The sequence below is a fragment of the Xenopus laevis genome, chromosome 3L (assembly GCF_017654675.1).
Source record: "Xenopus laevis strain J_2021 chromosome 3L, Xenopus_laevis_v10.1, whole genome shotgun sequence".
Classification (NCBI taxonomy): Eukaryota; Metazoa; Chordata; class Amphibia; order Anura; family Pipidae; genus Xenopus; species Xenopus laevis.
In genome coordinates this window covers 53,528,075-53,551,156 of record NC_054375.1, presented here as the reverse complement: position 1 = coordinate 53,551,156, position 23,082 = coordinate 53,528,075, and the positions used below count along the sequence as shown (strand labels likewise).

General features: G+C 40.0%; 1 protein-coding gene across 2 annotated transcripts; it reads left to right on the top strand.

The window, feature by feature from the left end:
- The first annotated feature begins 1,735 nt into the window (after positions 1-1,735).
- Positions 1,736-22,983, top strand: fam193b.L (family with sequence similarity 193 member B L homeolog). 2 transcript variants are annotated; one of them, XM_018252232.2, is made up of 10 exons: positions 1,736-2,418; positions 11,018-11,260; positions 14,015-14,255; positions 15,412-15,594; positions 15,807-16,176; positions 17,764-17,959; positions 18,498-18,725; positions 19,375-20,281; positions 22,416-22,491; positions 22,663-22,983. In XM_018252232.2, exons 1-10 carry the CDS (start codon positions 2,275-2,277, stop codon positions 22,757-22,759), a joined length of 2,685 nt encoding a protein of 894 aa, XP_018107721.1. In that variant the 5' UTR covers positions 1,736-2,274; the 3' UTR covers positions 22,760-22,983. The 2 variants fall into 2 exon arrangements, with proteins under 2 accessions (XP_018107721.1, XP_041442162.1); XM_041586228.1 differs by lacking the exons at positions 1,736-2,418; positions 11,018-11,260 and adding an exon at positions 11,914-12,198.
- The last annotated feature ends 99 nt before the right edge of the window (positions 22,984-23,082 follow it).

The window sequence follows — 23,082 nt, the reverse complement described above, 5'->3', positions numbered from 1 at the left end:
CTGGCCACACGGGCATAATCGGGGAGATTAGTCGCCAGGCGACATATCTCCTCTTTTTCGCCTGGGGGCAGGCACACGGAACGCTTTGTTTTCCGAAGTTGCCCGTAATTGCCTCACGAGGAAACTTCCCTTGTTTGTGTGCACTGTGAATGGTATGGTCCAGGGGACGTCCCTTAGTCAATGGGACTATGGCAATCTTCTGGTTTATTTAGATGAAGCAGGGTTTTACATATGTGCTGTTTCATGCAATATTCTGTTTATATTGTACAAGGGTATTGTTTTCCTTTAAATAGACAAAATGCAAAAGAGCTAAGAGGAGTAGTCTGAGCCGGCTACGTTTACTTTTTCTTCTTGACCTTATATGCATTTTAAAACCACTACCCGGCTGGATACATCCTGTAACAATTGTATTCTCTTTCCTTCCATGCACAGGCTGCTGTATCTAGCAGTACTGATGTGATTTTACGGTGTACTGTGCACTTAAAGGGGCTGTAAACCCCCAACATTTTCCAATGTAGGTTCATTGCAACTTTTCAATGGTTTAAGCATGAGCATAACAAGCTTGTGCCGGGTCCCCCCAAGAAAGAACAGCCGCTTCCGATCGCAACCAACCATTCGCACCCCCCTACCGCAAGTTCGCACAGGCGCAAGTGCATCAATTAGAAGAAAAAGCAAGAGTGTCAGGGAGGGGGATTAGGACATACAGTATTTAAAGCCTGGTAGGTTTTGAAAGTACAAGGTAGGGATTTGGACTACTTTTTGGGACTTTGGCTGATTTGTACTTTGGAAACCAGCCAAAGTTTTTTCTAGCCCTAATGTGCCAAGCCTGTGTCTCCCAATGCATGTTGGGTAATGCAGTTACCCAACCCAGCATGCAATGGGACTGACTTGTGTAGAAGTCGGGAGCTACCAGATCCTGTCCCATTCTCCCAATTTTAGGGCAAAAATCTGTTGGCCACCAACATGTCTAGAAGTTGACCTGTTTTTTTTTTAACCTAATATATGTATTAGGGCCTTATGAGGTTCCTATACCTCCTGGGCCCCCTCTGATGATGGGGGAGGGGGTGGAGGACAGGAGCCAGCAGTATAGCAAGGGCGCCTGACAAAACACTGCTTTCAATTTTAGGGCAAAAATCTGTTGGCCACCAACATGTCTAGAAGTTGACCTGTTTTACTAATATTTATTGAAGTTGTATATGTATTAGGGCCTTATGGGGTCCCTATACCTCCTGGGTCCCTTCTGATGATGGGGGAGGGGGTGGAGGACAGGAACCAGCAGTATAGCAAGGGCGCCTGACAAAACACTGCTTTCAACTGCCTTAATCACCTTAGGTAAGGACACACGGGCAGATTTAGGGAGATTAGTCACCCTGACAACAAACTCGCGGCGCTTCGTTTTCTAAAGTTGCCTCACGAGGAAACTTTGGGCAGCTTCAGAAAACGAAGCAATGCGAGTGCCATCCCGCTGGCGACTTTTCATTATAGCCGGCGGGAAGGCAGTTCGGTGAGATTGTCGTCCCAAAGAAATGGCGATTTGTCACTGGTGCGACTAATTTCCCCGAATCTGCCCGTGTCGTAAAACACATTCAAATATTGATACATATTGGAAAACCGATCGAAAAAACAATCAGCATTTCTTTTCTTTTTTACAAAAAAAAAGTATTTTGGGGTTTACATCCCCTATTAAAACAACAGAACATCATATTGGTCGAAGTTTTAATAACCCATTGTAGAAAAAAAAAAGAATAATTAGAAAAAAAATACAGGAAAGTGTTGCAACCCTGTATACCAGTCCAGCAGCAAATGTTAACAATTATTATTTTGTTTGATATTATCCCTTTTTTAAGATTACTTCCGCTCCTAGTTAGCCCTCACCCCTGAAACATGCCGAAGTCGGGTGTGCAAACATGGTTCAAATACAGGCTGCCTGGCCACTCCTTATAAGCGATGGGGGGTGAGAATGTGTCTATTATTTAAGGGCTGGGCGTCACATGCCCACACAAAAGATGGCACTGCAACTTTTACATTCCCTTCTCCGTGGAAAAGTCTTTCCCACAAACAAAATGGCCACTGGAGCGTCAAGTTTTCTCCTAATGCCACCTGCGCTGTGACCTTTACCCTGCTGGCAAGGGGCGGGCCAATAGTAAGCAGCACGCCGCCATATTGACTGTTGTCCTGTCTAAGGGGTACAGATCTGGGCTGTAGCCTTTAGGATTGTAGGTGGCCTCGAAACGGGCAGCTTGTGTTGAGAGAACTCTGCGGACTGGCTGAGCGATGACCAGGAAGAGAAACAAGCAGGGGAACGGTCGCAGGGAGCGTGCAGCGGGGCAGCATCGACCGGGGAAAAGCTCTCCTGCTTGTGAGGGACCAGAGGCAGATGCGAGAGAGAGGCTGGAGGAGATGGGGAAAGCCGGACAGGTAAGGACACACCCCCTTCTGCTGTCCGCTCTTCCTGCCTTGCACTTACATCCCTACATCCAACGCACTGCCTCCCTCACATGCCAAGGCTGCTGCTGGCAGTTCTATTTCTGACACAGACTTAGTGTGGGAGTTATGACTTCCCTGCAGTGACTAGTAAAGTCTCATGGGACAGTCTCGCAGCCATTCTTCCTGCTGGGCTAAGCCTTTGCTGTGAAGTGCAGATTTTCCTCAGAAATATTTGCTTCCAAACTTCCCCAAGGGGTTGCTGGTGCCATGGGAGCAAGAACAAATGCCCTCTGTCAGGGTAACAACCTGCAGCCATCCAAACACAGGGAGCCATGTGCCTGCTTCATGCCCCATGTGCTCAATGCCATCCATCGCTGGTTTACCCACATAAGCAATAATGCCTAACCTGTCTCCTCAAGTCTCACTCGAGCTTCAACTCCCAACATCTCCATAAGGACCTGCATCCATAACATGCCCAACATGCCCTGGGAGACGCAGGCTTGGCACATTAGTGCAAGAAAAAACTGGTTTCCAAAGTACAAACCAGCCAGAGGCCCAAAAAGTAGCCCATGGCTAGTTTGTACTTGCAAAACCAGCCTGGGCTTTAAATTAGTAGCCCAATTTGGCTGGAAACCCGCCAACCTGGCAACCCTGGTATATGGGGGAGCTGTAACTCCTGATAAAGGACAATGGGATTTATGTGCTAGGGACCTTAGATTGTAAGCTCCACTGGGGCAGGGAATGCATGATAATTAATCACTAAATTAATCACATTAAATTGCTGAGCTATATGTAAGCGCTATATAAATCTACTGCCTCCACATGTTTGTAGAAGAGCGTTGTATGCTTTGCAGTGTATCTCTCTCTGCATGTTGTGACTCAGAGTGCCTTCCATGTAGCTATGCACTGGCAATTTGGGATATTGCTGATTCGCTCTAAGCACTGTCAGGCCTAAAAAGGGACAGATCTAAGTAGTGAACAGATGTAGGAAAATCAGAGATTGGGATCAAATTATTAGACATACTTAGGGAAGTAATATAATAAGCAGTCTAAAGTTTGCCCACATCTAATAACCCATAGCAGCTAATCTGAGGCGTGTTTTCAAACAGATGACCTGCTGATTGGTTGCCGTTGGTTACTAGAAAGTTCCTAACTTGTACAAGTTAGAGTGGCGGCAGACACAGGCCACAAAGGAGCCTTGTACCTCCCATCTGTCCTATGGCACATGTAAGGACAGGGTTAATGCTCTGCTCTACACCTCCGCCACAAAGCGCAGAGATCGGCCAAACCCTGGTCAGAAATGCTTTCTGAATAAGCACTATTGGGGTGCGCTCTTGCCATTCTGCCTGGGCTAATAGTAAATGATCCCTACAGTGGCTCAGCTGAATTAATGACAGAGCTTTGCTTCATTGTTGCCCTTCACCTTTTATCTACAACCATTATTAAAAGATGAAGTATCATTTTTTATAAGACTGAAGCAAGTGTGTTCTGCTGTTTCATTCTTTCATTTGCAGTGATGCTCAGCTGCTGCTGATGTGAGGCAGACTCTGAGAATGATGCTGCCACTGCCATACATCAATCAGTACAGGTGATCGTGTGGGTGAGCTGACATGGATTGGATGCCCTCGTTTATTAACATTGGAAAAATAGCTTTTTCCTGAGGTAAATAAGGTACATCCTGTCCGTGTCACATCACTGTCAGCACCTAATATTGTGGGTGTCCTGCACTGAGCTGGAGGGTAGCAGCACAATGCTTAAATAAGGGAAAGGAACAAAGAGGAATATGCAGAGAAGTGCTTCATTGAAAACACTTTGTGCATGTTCCACAACAACTCTGAGGTAGTACTCTCAAATCTAGATTGTAAGCTGTTGTCATCTGGGCCCTCTAACTTTCTGCTCTGTTCTTTTTTTTTTTTTAAAGGTCTTAAAGAGAAAAGCAAGCTAAAATTATTGGGGTATCAATTTGTCAGGCCTCCCAGTGATTTATAATCTTTGTGCACAGAACAAGTATAATGGCCACAGTGCATTATGTTTTGTATTTTATGGTGGGGCCCATGAGCACTGTGCTCTATATAGCTGAAGAAGTTGGTGCATGCTAGAGTCCTGCAGCGGGTCGGTACCTGCGGGTACCCGCAAAAACCTGCGGTACCCTGCAGGTTGTGGGTAGAAGTTCCGGGTTCGGGTATAGATGCGGATCGGCAGTTTTGCGGGTCGCAGGTCGGGCCATGGGTCTTCTCAATATTGATTTTACTTTTTTTTTCTGATCACGTTTACTTCCGATGATGTCACTTCCAGTTTACAATGACAGCACTTCCTGATTCTTGATGGCCAGCGGGTTCGGGTTGCAAATAAGGTACTTGTGGGTGGGGTCGGGTAGCGGGTCCAAGCGGCTAAGAATGCGGGTTGCGGGACTGGGTTGTGGGTACGGGTCGGGTAAAGGTTACAAAAAATGGACCCGCGCAGGACTCTGTGCTAGTCACAGAGATCACGGAGCGCCGAGTGAAAGTGAGATGGGCCAAGTGAGAGCAAATCTGGCCCACTGGGTTTTTTCCTGCTGTCCTGCCGGCACAGTCTGGCCCTGGGTGAACTTGAAGTGAAAGATTAGGAAATGTAGGTGAAACACTGTAATCACTAATAAGAAGTGCAGAGTACAGAAACGGCTAGACACTGCTTTCAGCAGCAATTACATTAACAAATTATTTGAAGCCACTGAAAATGTTCAATGTATATTGAAAAGTTCCTTAATCATATTTTCTTCGATTGTGCTTAAAGGTGTAGTTCATCCTTTAATTCATTTTTAGTATGATGTAGAGAGTGATATTCTGAGACAATGTGCAATTGGTTTTAATTTTTTTATTATTTGTGGTTTTTGAATGATTTAGCTTCTTATTTAGCAGCTCTCCGGCTTGAAATTTTGGCCACCTGGTTGCTAGGGTCCAAATTACCTTAGCAACCATTTGTATAAGAGACAAATATGAATAGGAAAGGGCCAGAATAGAAAAATGAGTCCTAAAAATCGGCAATTACTATAGATTTGTAGCCTAAAGGTGGCCATAGACACACGGATCCGATCGTCCAAATCGAGGATTCGTACGATTTTCGGATCGTGTGTGGCGTGTGCCGACATCTTTCGCCCGGCGGAGATCGGTCGTTTGGTCGATCGGTCAGGTTTGATTTAGACCCGACCGATCCCGCCTGAGCTCATGGCACATCGTAATCTGATCGTTCGGCCATACAGCCGAACAATCAGATTACCCCCGATATAGCCATGCCTGTTAATGGCATATCGGGGAAAGATCCGCTCGTTTGGCAACATCGCCAAACGAGCGGATCTTTGCATCTATGGCCACCTTAACGGCCAGTGACCCCCCGTTTCATACATGGAAAGCGTCAGAAATAAATAATTCAAAAACTATAAAAATATAAATAAATAATGAAGGCCAACTAAAAAGGTGCTTTGAATTAGCCATTCTATAACATACTAAAAGTTAACATAAAGGTGAACCACCCCACAATTTATTAAAAAAAAAAGTTCATGCATAAGATAAATTGATTTGTGTAAATACAGAGAGAGAGCATCCAATGAACTTGGGTTCATCTTGTAATATGTGTGCCTAAATCATTTTGAGGGGCATCTAAGTACAGCAGGTGTCGTGTTTGCAAATTGTTTCGTTCTGATTCCTCATCTGTCCCTTATCTAAGGGGCCGATTCACTAACTTCGAGTGAAGCATTCGAAGTAAAAAAACTTCGAATTTCGAAGTTTTTTTTGGGCTACTTCGACCATCGAATGGGCTACTTCGACCTTCGACTACGACTTAGAATCGAAGGATTCGAAGTAAAAATCGTTCGACTATTCGACCATTCGATAGTCGAAGTACTGTCTCTTTAAAAAAAACTTCGACCCCCTAGTTCGCCATCTAAAAGCTACCGAAGTCAATGTTAGCCTATGGGGAAGGTCCCCATAGGCTTGCCTATCTTTTTTTGATCGAAGGATATTCCTTCGATCGTTGGATTTAAATCCTTCGAATCGTTCGATTCGAAGGATTTTATTGTTCGATCGAAGGAATAATCCTTAGATCGTACTATCTGCGCTAAATCCTTCGACTTCCATATTCGAAGTCGAAGGATTTCAATTCCCAGTCGAATATCGAGGGTTAATTAACCCTCCATATTCGACCCTTAGTGAATCAGCCCCTAAGTATTTATGTTCTGCTCTTTGCAGAATATACAGCCCGGGTACACAAGTTAGCATATCAGCACCATACTTGCTATGTTTCTGGATTCCTGTGTATTTGGTGCAACCCTGCTTGGTGGCAAATTGGCTGCCAGTAAAAAAGTTAGTCCTCCTTTATGGAAGGAACAAATTCCTGGTGGAGGCAGCATATACACTTGAACATTTAAAAACAAAATGGACTTGTTATGGCATTATTATGGTCTTGCGCATCATTCTGATCTATAAAATGCACTTTCATATTAAAGTGGTTGTTCACCTTTGAATTAACTTTTAGTATGATGTAGAGAGTGATATCCTGAGACAATTTGTAGTTGGTTTTTATTTTTTATTATTTATGGTTTTTGAGTTATTTAGTTTTTTTATTCAGCAGCTCTCCAGTTTCCAATTTCCGCAATCTGGTTGCTAGGGTCCAAATTACCCTAACGACCATGCACTGATTTGAATAAGAGACTGGAATATGAATAGGGGAGGGCCTGAATAGAATCTTTACTTAAAATATGTAGTATGAATAATTGCACTTACATTAATTTTGCCTGGTCCCAGTCTCCAGGTGAACATTTCCCACCTTTATGGAGGTTGGCCACTAATTTGTTGACTTTCATTAGAGGTGCATGTCTATTCTATTAGTAATTTATTAGTTAGGAATTAATTTAAATCTATTTGTATTATGTATGCAAATTGGCTTTGGGAATTCATTACTTTAATATGGTTTGTTGATTTGTATTATTAATGTAGGGCTGGACAGGCAGATATATATTTTTGGTACTTTTTTTGTATATTCTTTATACCTATTTGTTTTTGGTAAGTACTATATGTATGGGATCATGCTATGACACTATCCATTCAATTTTGTCTTAAAGGGACAGTTTTCAGATTCTTCACCAGAAATAAAGTTATTTTTTCAATTACTTAACATTTTTCATTTTTTTTACCATTTTTACAAAATGTAAGGTTAAAATTTAATGTTTCAGTCTGGCAGCTCAGTAATTCAGGTGCAGATTCTGAATTGTTACGATTTTGCTACATTAGTTGATACATTTCTCAGCAGCATCTCTGGAGTATTAGAATTAATATAATAGTTGCTAACAGCTGCCTGTAATGAAACTCAGGGATTCTGTTTAGCAGGAAAAAAATAAGAAATGTATCAACTAAATGTATCAATTTAGAACCGTTTACAGTGACAATGACACTTTACACTTCAATATTAGAAAAACACAGAAAATAGAATGTCATTGGAAAAAGCCTTTTATTTTGGTGAACTGAACTGATAAAAAGTGTTGGAAGGTGAATAACCCCTTTAAACAGTAGCTCCCAAAAATTAGAAGTAATTGGTGGCAATAAATATTCAGAAATAATTTGGGGTGGAGTATTTGTTTTAGAATGAACAGCTCCGCCGTCAGCCCTTTAATCCTTAATTGCCTCTTGCAAATTAGTAAATTAAATAAAAAATAAAGACAATCAATTTATAGTATAAGTTTTAGTAATCAAGTAGAAGAGTACTTCTTTTTGATTCAAGTGGCCCTGCTTCTATTTTATGAAAATACATGCGCCAGCTATTTTGTTACTGAATTTAAGTTAAACGTTATTTTGATTGGCACAATACAGTATATAATGCACATGTTTTTGGGTTTTTTTTTTGGCAGAAAAAGTGTTCTCTTTAAAGGGCAAGTCAACCCCAATATAAAAAGTTGCCTAATAAAAGAAAACATAATTCTAAGCAACTTTTCAATATACATTCATTACAAATTTTCAGTGCTTTGAACGTTATTTTTAAAAATAAATAATTGTTACTTTTTAAACAATGTTGCAACAGTCTTGGTTCCCCAGCAAAGACAGGTCTGTTAATCAGCTGCCTTGTCTGACATTGTATTAACAGTCTTAGACATCAAGACAGAGAACAGAAACTAACACTGCTTTCAATATCAATACAAATACAAATAACTTTATTTTAATTAATGTATATTGCAAAGTTGCTTAGAATAATGTTTTCTTTTATTAGGCAAATTTTTATTTTGGGGTTGACTTGCCCTTTAAGATTATTGCTTTGCAAATTTTCTAATTTTTTTTTATCATATTTGGGTTACTGGGGAAGGTATTTTGGAATTATCAGAGCAATATGTCGGCTTCAACGCATTAAAACTAACATATCAACAAATAAAAGTCACCATGCAGAATGACCTATTTCAATTTGCTGTTTTATTTATAGAAAAGTAAATGCTGTTATAAATAGAATTTGTTTACTTTTGACGTTGCACTATTTGCTCTTCCTAAATTTTTTCCTGCGTGCAATGTCTGCAGTAACTTTGGCTAGCACAACACTATCCAAATCCAAGATAAATACACACATTACTTATAGCCCAGGGTAGTTTATAAGCAATATGTGCATGTGGGCACACTGACTTGAGCTGACTTTCACTATACTTGGCCTACTTTAGTAGTCATGGTGAGAATTGTTAGCTATGTAAATACATAGGGGCACATTTACTATTGGTCGAATATCGAGGGTTAATTAACCCTCGATATTCGAACCTCGAAGTTAAATCCTTAGACTTGGAATATCGAAGTCGAAGGATTTAGCGCAATTCGTTCGATCGAAGGAATAATCGAACGATTCGAAGGATTTTAATCCATCGATCGACCGATTTTCCTTCGATCCCAAATTGGCTAGAAAGCCTATGGGGACCTTCCCCATAGGCTAACATTGATGCTTGGTGGGTTTTAGGTGGCGAAGTAGGTGGTCGAAGTTTTTTTTAAAGAGACAGTACTTAGACTATCGAATGGTCGAATAGTCGAATGTTTTTAAGTTCGAATCGTTCGATTCGTAGTCGAAGTAGCCAAAAAAATAATTTAAAATTCGAAATATTTTTCATTCTATTCCTTCACTCGAGCTAAGTAAATGTGCCCCTTAATGTTAAGGCTGCAGCCATCTTTTTTTCTTGTGTGTAGATGTGCAAGAAAGCATTACCAACAGAGCTAGTGCGACACAGGAGCAAAAAGGAAGGAATATAACCCAATATACTGGAAGCAAAAGAAGCTCAACATATTGATATTAAACCCTTATACCCTTCCTCTATGCTTCCCTCCAAAATGGTGAGCTTTTTTGCTGTTAGTAAGGTAGTATCTCCTTTGTGTCTCCTGTTGGTAGATATTGGCTGAATTCCAAACCAAATCCAACCAATAATTTGTGCCTGTCTAATATTCTTCCTAAAGCTCAATAACTCATAATCTGCTTAATTCTTGTCTAAGCAAAAGCTCCTGCAGTTGGACTATAGGGTATGAAGTATATTAGCTTAAGATGGTGACAGTAATGCAGGCCAGAGTTAATGAAGTAGAAGGGCACAGCCTCTCTTCATTTACTGGAGACCAGTTTTTTTTTCAACTGTCATCCCCAACGAGCAGGACAATAGAATGTGGACACCCATGAGTAGGGCCGTAAAATTTGGCACAAGGTTTTCCACCTCTAAAGATGGTGCTGTGGGTTGGCAGCATCCGACGCTTTTTGCATAACACAGCATGCTTACCTACAGACCTGGAAGAAACAACATGTGTTAATAGAAAGTCTATACATAGAGTATATGCTATAAAATAGAAAAAAAATATATTTAAAAAAGAAAAATATATAATTGTGTGGTTTTATTTTATTTATCCATCCATACATCAAAAATCACCAGATTCATAAAATAGATTACAAACAGAAAGAAACAAAGGTACAGATACAATTTAATGAAGTTTAAAATGTAAGAGAATGTATGTCAATTATGAGGTTTGCTAATAAAGTTGCATTTTATCTACAAATAATAAATTGTTTATGAAGATTTTACACGAGGGGAATGCACCCTTCTTATTATCTTGCTAACAAAGTTACATAACAAAAAAAATTCTGAGAGGTCATCAGGCGTGTCTTGATATGCAAATGTTAATGATGATGTAGCCGATGAAAATGGCCGCCTGGGTTCAAGCAGATCTTGCATTTAGCAGGGGAAAAATACAGAGACAATGCAGTTTGTGTGGGGAATATGTGCCCAACCTAAAGTCATGGTAAGGGTTATAGGGTTTACATGTTCTTTAAAATAATTTTGGTGACATGAAAGTTAAAATAAATAGAAAAGCATTACAAAATGTATTTTGTATTGTCTTTATTATTTTCTCGGCATGCCCCTATATACTTTCTAGGTTCTATCTCTGATCACTTTTATGCATAACATCTTGGACTCTCATCACATAAAGAAGTATTTATGACACAAGGCATCTTGGAGTGCCTAGGCAGATAAGAAGAAATGTATATACGCTGTTAAGTGTGTATAAACCGTATACTGTATCTTCTGGGGTTAATAGAACTCTTCTCCATGTTCCAGGTTTTGCCCTCTTCCAGCCAGTTTGTCCAGACATGCTGCCTTCTGTGTCATCGGGAAAGAAAAGACTGGACAGGTTCCCCTCCTCACAATGGGCTAGTCTCACCAGTGGATGATATCCCGGCTTCCTTTATGCCCTCCTTGGCACAAAACCTGTTGGGAGAGATGCCTCTGTGGATTTGCCAGAGCTGTCGGAAAAGTGTTGAGGAGGAAGAGCGACGGGCAATGCCTGAACAGCCTCTAGCAGTAAGACTTCTGACAAACCTTTTCTTCATTTCATTTAATTAAGTGTGTGTTAAGGTGGCCATGCACGGGCATACTTTTATCGTTCTGCGATGAATGATCGCATCGATAAACAATCGTCTGACGATTATTTTACCATATGATATGCCATCCACGGAGAACGATTATATGAACAGATATAACCGTATCGTTTGCTTCGTGTACGGACTAACGTTGTTCAACAAACGAGGAATGGTGCTAGCATTGTGTCACTGTCTGTAGTATATAGTCAGTTTCTCCTTCCCTGCTCCATTCAGACACATGGATTTATGTCTTGCTATGCCATAATAAACGTCTTTCACATATGAGGTGATGGGGTGATATTCCTTCAGTCAGCACCAATTTATTTTTTTACATAGTTCATATGGTTACAAATGAAGCTTTCAGCATTCGGGTCCTTCCGTATATGTTCGTTGGCTTGTGCTACAATCCTGACATGCGCAAAGAGGGATTTTATCCCTGAACGACTAAAATTTTTAAACTTATCCGATCAAATTTGCGAACGATAATGTAGAGATGATCGTTCCTCCGACGATCGTTAGTACACTATCAACCAACCAACCAATAGGTTATCAATATTATCGGTCGTTTGAAAGTAAAAAAATCTGCCCGTGTATGGCCACCTTTAGCCCTTGTATGCTGTCACAGTGTTCTCCCAAGAAAAGAAAAATGGCCGGGTTAGAAAAAATTTGGCTGGGTAAGGAAAAAAACAATGTGCCTCCTATACTAAAATAATTTTTTTTTTTTATACAACCCAGTAAGACTGTTCGCTTCAACAAAACCACCTGGGGAGAACACTGCCTTTCTAACCAAAGGAGTTGCTCATTAAATGCATGGACACCCCATTTATATAATTATGCATGATTAACAGGGACCATTGATGAGACATGCATTGCATAACTGTAGGTATTACATTTATTATATTGGTGTGTAGGCAGCCATCTCATTTTGCCTGGTCATGTGCTTTCAGAAAGAGCCAGCACTTTAGGATGGAACTGCTTTCTGGCAGGCTGTTGTTTCTCCCACTCAATGTAACTGAATGTGTCGTGTGGGACAATTGAGTGCTGTTCTTAGATCTACCAGGCAGCTGTTATCTTGTGCTAGGGAGCTGCTATCTGGTTACCTTCCCAATGTTCTGTTGTTAAGCCGCTGGGGAGGAAGGGAGGGGGTTAATATCACTCCAACTTGCAGTACAGCAGTAAAGACTGATTGAAGTTTATCAGAGCACAAGTCACATGACTGGGGGCAGCTGGGAAACTGACAATATGTCTAGCCTCATGTCAGATTTCAAAATTAAATTAAAAAAAACTGTTTGCTCTTTTGAGAAACTGATTTCAGTGCAGAAGTTTGCTGGAGCAGCCCTATTAACTGATGCATTTTGGGGAAAAAAAATGTTTTATTCATGACAGTATCCCTTAAAGTAATCTACAGTGATTTGCCTGCCTTTCTTTGTTCAGGTTTATGTGAATAGAAACACATTCTGCATTGCCAGTATATCTGTAGTGCTTCATTGTCCTCTGTAAGGTGTTTCCAGTAGCTGCTCAGTAAGCCAGGTTGCCAATTCATTCAACGGTTTGTTCTACTAATTGATACATTGATCAACAATGTCAGAATAATGGAAGCAACTAAAGGTTTGGTTTATAATAGTTGACGTATGTAAAGATCAGGGAGCTAGTGATGTACAGGTTCTGAATTTCTCCACTCACGCCCAACCTGGCTCAACAGCGCTGCACAATATGTTGGCGCTCTAAAAATACTTGTTAATAACAATAATAACAATAATGTTGTAAGTAAGTGATTTAGGGAAAGGGATTTAGGGTGATGTATTATTTCTTCAAATCTAGTTGCACTTTTGCTGTGAGCGCAATAATATACTATATTCCCTAAAAGAAATACTTCCTGTTTCCCTGCATCTTGTAAGTTTGATTTACATTCCTTTATAGCTTTTAAGAGCTTACCTCACCCCTTCAGTGGCTAGTCCAAACAATTTACTTGAAAAAAGTGCACTGTTTATATCAAAAGATTAGACATTCATAAACAAATGAATGCGTCTAAAGCGGGGCTATAAATAATTCAACATACTCCTGCTTAATAAAGGGAAGTGATGGCAAGAGCTATCTTTTGCTAGGTTACAATTTACCAGTAGTTACCAATTTACCAGTAGTTTGAATGACAGACTGGAGTAGGCTCCAGTGTTCTCAGCCTGTGTATTTTCTGCATCTTCAAGTGTCAAATAATTAGGCAAAAGCAGGGTACACAAAATAAGACGATAAACCTTAAAAACATTTATTTACATAATAAATGTAAACATTTTTTTTTTGTTTATATCATATTTTGAGTGCCCTACTCTTATTTTGTGCAGGCTGAGAGAAGCAGTTGCGCTCCATGCCCCAGCTTCATCCATTTGGACTGTTTCCGCTTGCGTGCATTTTCTCTGCATGTGACTGCATGGTAGCGGAACTTATTAAAATCAATATAGGTGGGGCACAGAGCACATCCGCTTCTCCCAGCCTGCAAAAAATACAAGGGCAGAGGAGCCTATGCTCCATGTGCCCTTGCCCTGGGCAAGTGAGCTGCATTAAAACCATACACTATTCATTTGCCATGTACACTTTTTGTTGTATGATTTAACAGATGTGTGACATTTTGGCCTTCTCTGTGCCTCATGATGTAAGTCATTTATACAGCTCATTGTTCTATTTTCTCTCTCTCCTACAGGTGTCCTTGTCTCATACGTCCTGTAAATCCCAGTCCTGTGGAGGCGGTTCACATTCCTCATCGTCCTCATCTTCCTCTTCATCTTCATCCACCTCTTCTTCCTCTAGTTCCTCCTCCTCTTCCGCCTGTCATGGAAATTCTGGGGACTGGGACCCCAGCTCCTTCCTCTCTGCCCACAAGCTCTCTGGCCTTTGGAACTCTCAGCAGCACTCTAATGGCAGCTTAGGAGGTGTTGCTTCTGGTGAGTGTAAGCCATATTTAAAAATAATGAAATTTGTGTTATTGGCTCATGTTGGAAACAAACTCCTATTTTAGAACTAGTCTGTGCATGGTTTATTATGCATTATTATCTATACCATACCAAGTAGTTGTTTTTTTTTTGTTGTAAGCAAGGTGCATATGCTGGTGAATTAATTGCAAAGGCAGGCTGCAGGAAGTACCTTTCAGGTTGCAGAACAAATACGGACGGGCATTACAAGACAACAGTGCTAGGTACCAATGTTTATGAAAACGGGGTGCATTTCTATACCTATTCTAGAAGGCTGAAGCATAGGGGAAAATGCAGTATAATGTCTGATACAATGGTTTGTGTATAATCGTTTATGGGTATGATTTTTATTTTTTGCTTGCTGCTTAAAGATATATTGCTGGTTTTCTTATTCTCTAAATGTGTTTATTTACCTTTTTATGGGGTAAAGGATTCATATACACTATTGCATTTATCATAGCCAGCTCAGGTGTCTTTTAATTCAGTTTCTGTTGCTACCACACAAATTGGTTCTCCCAAGAGCCATATTCTGCCATTTTCTTGTTTATGGTCCTCAGAGATATGAAAACTAAGTAGCATACATAATAAGTGTTTAAAGAAGAAAAAAAACAAGCTAAAGGCTGAGACCATGTGAGGAAGCAAGGAATAAAAATGATGATGAGAATCCAGTAAACACAAGAATAGCAAAAGAAGAGTGGAATGGATGTTGGAAACGGGAGTGCTTTATTATATAACAGGTTATCTAAAAGATTATTCCAAAATATGAGTTGTTGGGCTACCTACCCTTTTTCAAACATTTTATTGAGGTTTTACAATAATAAGACATGAAAGTTTAGGTGATGGATTTAACAAGCAGTATTGATAACCAGTGACACAAATGATGCTACAATTCTAGGAATAACAAAAAGAAGGTTAAAAAGAAACCTCAGAAAATAAAAGAAAAATTAACATCGGTATACGTATCAGTACGTACCAGTGGATGTGAAGGGCAATTTTGTATTCAGATGTGAGCTCTGTCAGTTTTAGCTTTTGTAAGCATTGGCAGTGCAGATACCACTGATATTGGCTTTTATGTAGTTATAGGTCAAAGTTGCACTGTCTAATATAGATTTTTTTTTTTTTTTTACAGTAGATAAAGGTGATGTTTTCCCAGTCTCTCCAGAACATGGCAGTAAAGCTCCCAAGCTCTCTGGACTAAAGAAGTGTCCATATAGCCCATCAGGGGCAAGCACAGGAACACTCCCTACCTCACTCAACTTTTGCAAGTCTCCCAAACAGTTTAAAAGCATGTGCCATAGGCCCTCATCCCCTGGTAAGTGAGAAAGAGCGACTGAATGTGGTGCAAAGGTGCCAGCGCTCCAGGTTGACAATCACCCCTGGAACTTAATAGATTTTATGTTCTTTATTTTGGGTTTTTTTTTCTTTGCCAGACTACTATTTTTATGTGGCAATTTAAACATTCTGATGCTTCAAATGTGCTCTGTATCGGCTTTTGGAGGACATGACTTCTTTTTCTTTCTTTAGGAGAGGCTTACCACTCTTTAGACCACCATCAGCATCCGGATCCTAGCGCCCCCCCAAACAGTCCTACAGGTCTCTCCTCCCAGCTGCCTCCATCTCCTCAAAGTTCTCCACCTCCACACCTATCCTCTTCTAACCCCTCATCCCCCTTCTCAATATCAAGCCATTCGTCGAACATCGCAGCTCCTAAAGCCACTGCTGGATCTCCCCCTAGAGGTCACAGAGGTCCACACCTACCTGGCTCCAGCCCCTCACTCCTGAAAGTGAATCCCCCTCCTCCTCCACTGTCGTCATGCAGCCATCCTTGCAATGGGCATTGCAGTGGGGGGAATGTAATACAGGGCGGGGGCATCCCCGGGACCACTACAAACAGGTAAAAGGGGACTTGTATGTTACCAAAAGCCAGTGATACATTTGTATTTTGTTCCCTTGAATCCGTTAATTTGATTTTTTTATGACATTTCTATATGTATTGGACTTTTTATTAAAGTACCAAAACTTAAAATTGCATTGTTTCTTTGTATGGTAATCCAGTGGCATATATAATGTATTTTTCTCAAGGCTTTGCTATATTAAAGAGGAACTATTATTATTATGAAATAAGAAACTTTCTAAATACAATCAATTAGATATTCTGCATCGTTCCTGAATCAATAATCAAGTTTACCTTCACTATTCCTCTCGGAGCGTCTGTTTCTCTTCATTCTGTCTTCATGCAGCAGTTGATGTCAGATACTCATTGACAGATCCAATATATCTTATAGAGGGGCTTCCTTTCTTAGCAGATGAATTGGAGCTCACTCTGAACTGATTCCAATACAAACAAAATCTAACAAAATAACTGCCTTTTGCACAAATCCTGCATGTAGAGAGACATGATGTATGGTGATTTTAATAGAATGAGCTCTAATAAATCTTCTAGGCAAAATGAAGCCCCCCTATAAGATATATTGGATCTAACTGTCAATGATTATCTGACACCCAACTCCGGAATGAAGAGAAAGAGATGCAGAGAGAGGAATAGTAAAGATAAACCTGATTATTTTCAAAAACCGTACGGACTATTTATCTGATTGTATTATTTTAGTATGCTGAAGCTAATATTAAATTGTCATTTTCACAATAGTTCACCTTTAAAAATGGGTCATGTAAGGTGTAGCTATAGAAATGAATGAGAATCTTCACAAACATCATGTAAGGTGATATATCATTATAAAATCCAGCAATATTCAACTGAATGTTTTCTAATTAATCATGTTGTCAGAGGGCTCACATACCTCTCTAGATATTTGTTCCTTCCTCCCTAAAAATAGCTGGAGTTTGGTTAACATTCATCTTTTCAGGCAGACTTCTGAATAATATTTTGCTCTTAAACAGACTGTTAGTGTCTCTCCTTAGTTTACTCACCTGATTTTAATTAAAGCTCTATTTCATTCTTTAACATTTACTTGAGAATAGAGGCACTGATTTGACATATGATCTGTCATTACTTTTTAACATTTTTAATCACTAATATATTATTCATATCAAGTTATATTGTTATAAAAATAATTTATATGCAGGGCTTTTGCATGAAACAGACACAGCTGTAATATATTTAGCTGTAGGGATGACCTCAACATCATTTTATAATTTAAACAAAGGTTTATTTATTTCCTCCCTAAATAAAGATGGCATCATTTCTCTAGTCTGGCAGCAGATCAGTGATATAAAATTGCAGCATATTTCCTTGATTATAATTAATATTAGTGATGTTCAACATTCACCTCCAACATGGCACCAGATAAATATGCAAACTCTGCTAAAGTGTAGCTTTCAGTAAAGCCAAGGGCATGTATCACAAAATGATTGAGAGGACAAATCTTTCACACCCACAGGGTCACCGTATACACCCAAACCAAACAACATACATTCAAAATGTATGAGGAAGCCTTATTCATGAGTTGTTCAACCTTTTCAGGGACACAACATGTAGAGGACACAAGTTTTCTAACGGCTCAAGCTGTTCAGCCATGCAGCCTTGTGAAGCAGATGAGGGGCTTGGGGAAGATGAAGACAGCAGTTCGGAACGCAGCTCATGCACTTCATCATCCACCAACCAGAGAGATGGCAAATTCTGTGACTGTTGCTACTGCGAATTCTTTGGGCATAACACGGTGAGGCATGGCAACAAATGCATTACTATATGATATGGAATTCAGCCTGGAATGTAGGGGTGATGGAGCATTGGCCAAAATATTTTGGCAGAGCTGGGGAGGTTGGTCGAACCGCAGGGGAAGTTGCCATTTTACAGACATAGGCAATGGGTTGTCAGGGCATCATTAGGTGTTATAGAGCCTTGACTTTCAGATTTTAGTAAATTTTAAAGTAGTGACTTGACTTTTAGTAGATATTAAAGTAGTGACTTGACTTTCAGATTTTGCCCTGTAGTGCAAGAAATAACAAAAACATAGCTTTTGCCTATGGTTATAATTGTTAGAATATATATGTTCAGTACAAGCACTATTCATTGAACCCATGTTGAAAAAGGTGAAATACTGCCCCATTAAGCTCTGCAGCTACTTGAGGGCAGGGCAGGAAGATATGTAGAACATGTCTATGACATTATACATAGTACCTTCCCTATGGATGTAACATATCTTGATTCAAGTAGGCAAAAATCAAGCTTGTCTTTATTGCTCATTGTCTCTTCAGCCGCCTCCAGCTCCTACGAGTCGCAACTACCCAGAGATGAGAGAGAAGCTTCGCTCTCGCCTTACTAAAAGGAAAGAGGAGATTCCACAGAAGCGGCACTCGGCAGATGAACAGGCTATAGATCACCGGAATGTGGATGAATTGCTGGACTTCATCAATAGCTCTGAAGCTAAAACCACCAGTAGCAGCAAAGCCGCCAAAAGAGCCCGACACAAACTGAAAAAAAAGGTAAAACCATTAATTGAAGCCACTGGAAATCCTACCCAAATAAAAGGTGTGAATAAATGAATTAATTAAAAACTTCTTGTAGTTCTTCCAAGAAGCTGTAGGAGGAGAATGTAGTTATTTAAATTTACTGGTCCACTGAGAATTCCCCTGTATAATGAGTTCCTTCATATCTCTAAGCCTGACACAGACTGCAGCTAGGAATTGGGGTATGTTTATATAGTGCTTATTATTTAAGGACATTATTATCTTTACAGGAGGCGAGAGGTTGAGAAAGCATAGGTAAAAACAAAACAATGATCCGTTATGGGTTTTTAATAGAACTTGTTTTCTGTTAAAAAACTTCTATAATTGATTTACTAGATGCTTTTCTTGTGGCTTTAAATAATTGTTGATCTGGCTGTAAAAGTTTCTAAGGATGCCGAAGATCAAGGAGTCATAAATAGACCTTTACAGCCTTGTTGGCCACTGAATGATCATTTATTCTTATTTAAATCTACCCAAAGGAACAGAAAAAGATTTAAATGGGTTTTAGCCTATAAAAAAGCTGTCAACGTCATTCTTTCTGTGTGTTGAGCCTGGCACTCTGCTACATCATGGAGAATGTAACTTTTTATTTAATGAGTAATGTTGTATATTGCTTGTTCTACAGGAGAAGGCTTTACAGGAGGTTGGTGCATTTAAAACATCAGATGATTATTCTTCAGCAATCAAAGACACAGGGGCTCCAGCATCAGGAGACAAGTTGTTACAATGGCCTCAGCTGGAACTGGAGAGAGTGAACAGCTTTTTAACCAGCAGACTGGAAGAGATTAAGAATACTATCAAGGACTCGATCCGGGCAAGCTTCAGCGTTTATGACCTAAATCTTGATGTGAATGACTTTCCCAAGAAAGCAGCTGTACTAGAGCAGAAAAACTTGCTCTCCCACCTTAATGGTTCTTCTGAACTCCAGGAGATTGACCTTGATCTCTCTCCTCTCAGCCTTGGGGTACCAAAAAGCCAGAATTCAAGGCAGCCAGAGGATACAGTCGGTACTGCTGTTCAACCCACAGAAAATGGGGTAGTTAAAAGGCTAAGTGCTGTGCCCAACTTATCAAGAATGATTTGGGTTCAGTCCCCGAAGGCATCTGAATCAGGACAAAGTATGGACACAAGCCCTGACACTAACAGTCTGTCTGCCACTGACGTGCAGGATCTTCAGGAACCACCATTCTCTGCAACAGCTGGAGGTCGTCAGAAAAAGAGCAAAAAGCAATACTTACAGACCCGGAAGTGTGTAGAAACAGGGCAGGTGAATGTTCCTGCATCAAATGGAAAGCCACAAAACAGAACCCTGCCAGAGAAAGGAGAGGTGGCCTTAAGCCAAGAATCTGACAGTGTAAATCCAGTAAAACTCAGACCTGAGAAAGAGAGGTGTGAGCCAGTTGGGTGTGAAAGGACAGCTGTGCCAAGTGATATGAGAGCCACTACTAACGTGACTGTCAAAGAGTCAACACAACCTAGAGGCAAAGCAAGAAAGAGCAAGAATAAGTCTGAGAAACCAAACATTTCCATTGGTAAGCTGTTTTTTTAACAAATGTTAAAGGAAATTTAACTGCAAAGTACAGCACAGTGAGCACAATACAGCCCTGTACTTAATACCTGCCGGTGCCATTGTGAAATGTGCGTATTGGTGCTCCCTAGCTTATGAGTGACATGCAAGGTTGGGATTGTCCAAGGGATGCCCAGGTACTTTAAGGGGTTGTTCAGCTTTAATTTAACTTTTAGTATGATATAGAGAGTGATATTCTGAGATCATTTGTAATTGGTTTTCATTTGTTATTATTTGTGGTTTTTGAGTTATTTAGCTTTTTATTCAGCAGCTCTCCAGTTTGGTGTTTCTGAAATCTGGTTGCTAGGGTCCAAATTACCCTAACAACCATTCACTGATTTGAACAAGAGACTGGAATATGATAGCAATAACCATACATTTTGTAGCCTTACAAAGCATTTGTTTTTAGATTGGGTCAGTGACCCCCATTTGAAAGCTGAAAATAGTCAGAAGAAGAAGGCAAATAATTAAAAAAAACTCTAAAAAATAAATAACGAGGACCAATTGAAAAGTTGCTTAGAATTAACCATTCTATAACATACCAACATTTACCTTAACGGTGAACCACCCCTTTAATACAGTGATGCATTATTCAGGCAAGAAGCTCTTTTCTAAAGCGCAAAGCCCTGTGTCTTGGTTGCTAACTGTGGGGTATTGTGCAAAGTGCAAAAGAAAACAAAGAACTTTTCACATGTTTTTGCACTTGCACCCACCCTGAGTAAATTAGGCAGAGTGACAATATTTTCTATGACCTTGAGTACTAATTTGGGCCTTTTGGGACCTCTTTTGAGGTATCATGGTATTTGTATCTGCAGAGTTTTTTTATTAGCAGGCTGATGTAGTTGTATGTTTTGAATGCTTTTTCCTGTGTCATCGCATACAGGGTGATACAGAGGTGTTTCAACAGTCCACTCGGGTTTCTGCATTTTAAGAGGGCAGTCTCACTCTGTGTATGCTTAGGCGTCTCTCTCTTACTCATAGCTAAAAGAAATTGCTTGGCCAGTGCATCATAAGAGTGTTAAAGGGATTCTGTCATGATTTTTATGGTGTCATTTTTATTCCTAAATTACACTGTTTACACTGCAACTAATTCACTTTACCATATAAAATGTCATTCCTAATCCAACAAGTGCATTTTTTTTGTTGTAATATTGGTCTGTAGGCAGCCATCTCGGCTCATTTTGCCTGTGCTTTCAGAAAGAGACACTGTTGCACTATGGAACTGCTTTCTGGCAGGTTGTTGTTTCTACTACTCAATGTAACTGAATATGTCGCTGTGGGACCTAGATTTTTATTATACTTGGATCTACCAGGCAGCTGTTATATTGTATCAGTAAACTGCTATCTGGTTACCTTCCCATTGTTCTATTGTTAGGCTGCTGGGGGGGGGGGTGATATCAATCAAATTTGACATACAGCAGTAAAGAGTGACTGAAGTTTATCAGCGCAAAAGCCACATGACTGGGGGCTCCTAGGAAATTGGCAATATGTCCCCATGTCAGATTTCAAAATTAAATCTTAAAAATCAAAATCAGTTTTCTCTTTTGAAAAATGGATTTCAGTGCAGAAGTCTGCTGGAGCAGCACTATTAACTGTTGATTTTTGAAAAAAAAAACATGTTTTTGCATGGTAGTATTCCTTTAAGGTAGTCTCATCAGCATTAAAATATAAAAATGGTTGGAAAAATGAAGTTAGCTTTAATTTTTAAATGTCCCTTTCCATGAGGCTGCTGTTCATGTCCAAAAGTACAAAGCGCTGGAACCCACATCTCTGGGGAAAGGTTGCTGCTCTCCTTCTGAACAACTACATGTGCTTTAGTTGTGCCTTATGAGGCTAGGGTTGCCACCTGGCCGGTATTTTACTGGCATGGCCGGTAAAAATGATGGTTGATCCCAATGTTATTAATAGGGAAAAAAGATAAAGATATTGGAAGGCCGGTATTTTTTTTCATAAAAGGTGGCAAACCTATATGAGGCTGATGTTATTGTCAGGGTAATTCTTTCGGTACATCTGTTCATTTCCTTTTGTTAGCCACATAGGTGTTTGTTCTCGAGTTTGTTTTTTCGTTATAATACATTGAACTGTTTCTGCTCTTCTAGATGATGTATTCCTCCCAAAGGATTTAGACAGCATGGAGATGGATGAGACTGATCGTGAAGTGGAGTACTTCAAAAGGTGAGCGCAGAATGATGCTGTAACTTTCCCAGTTGCACCACAAGCAGATCAACTCTGCTACATACATATATTCTTTGTAAGCAGATGAGTAGTGCAGGATTCAGTCGATTTATTTTTTATCGTGAGATGGCAAAGAAAACCTAGTGATGTTGTTATATCCTTACCCCACAGGTTCTGCTTAGATTCTGCCAAGCAAACACGCCAGAAAGTAGCTGTGAACTGGACCAACTTTAGCCTGAAGAAAACCACTTCAAATGTGGCTCAGTGATGCCTGCACTTTCTCACTTTTACACCTCTCTTCTAGCTCCTACCAATACAGATCTTTGAAATCTGCGATGAACGCCAGTCCCATCTACTGTTTCACTTTCCCTCACTGACTTTTTTGGGGGGGATCTGATTTTAAGTACACATTTACACCGATCTGATCTTAGTTTCTTTTTACGAAAGTCTTAAAATGGCAACGGTCTACATTACAAGAAAGGTTTTAAAACAGATTTGTTTTTTTTTTTTAAACTTCTCCTTTATCTGTCCTTGTGAAACATTGACTTTGCCTATCGCTGCAGGAAGCAGTCTTATATTGCTTGTGGGACA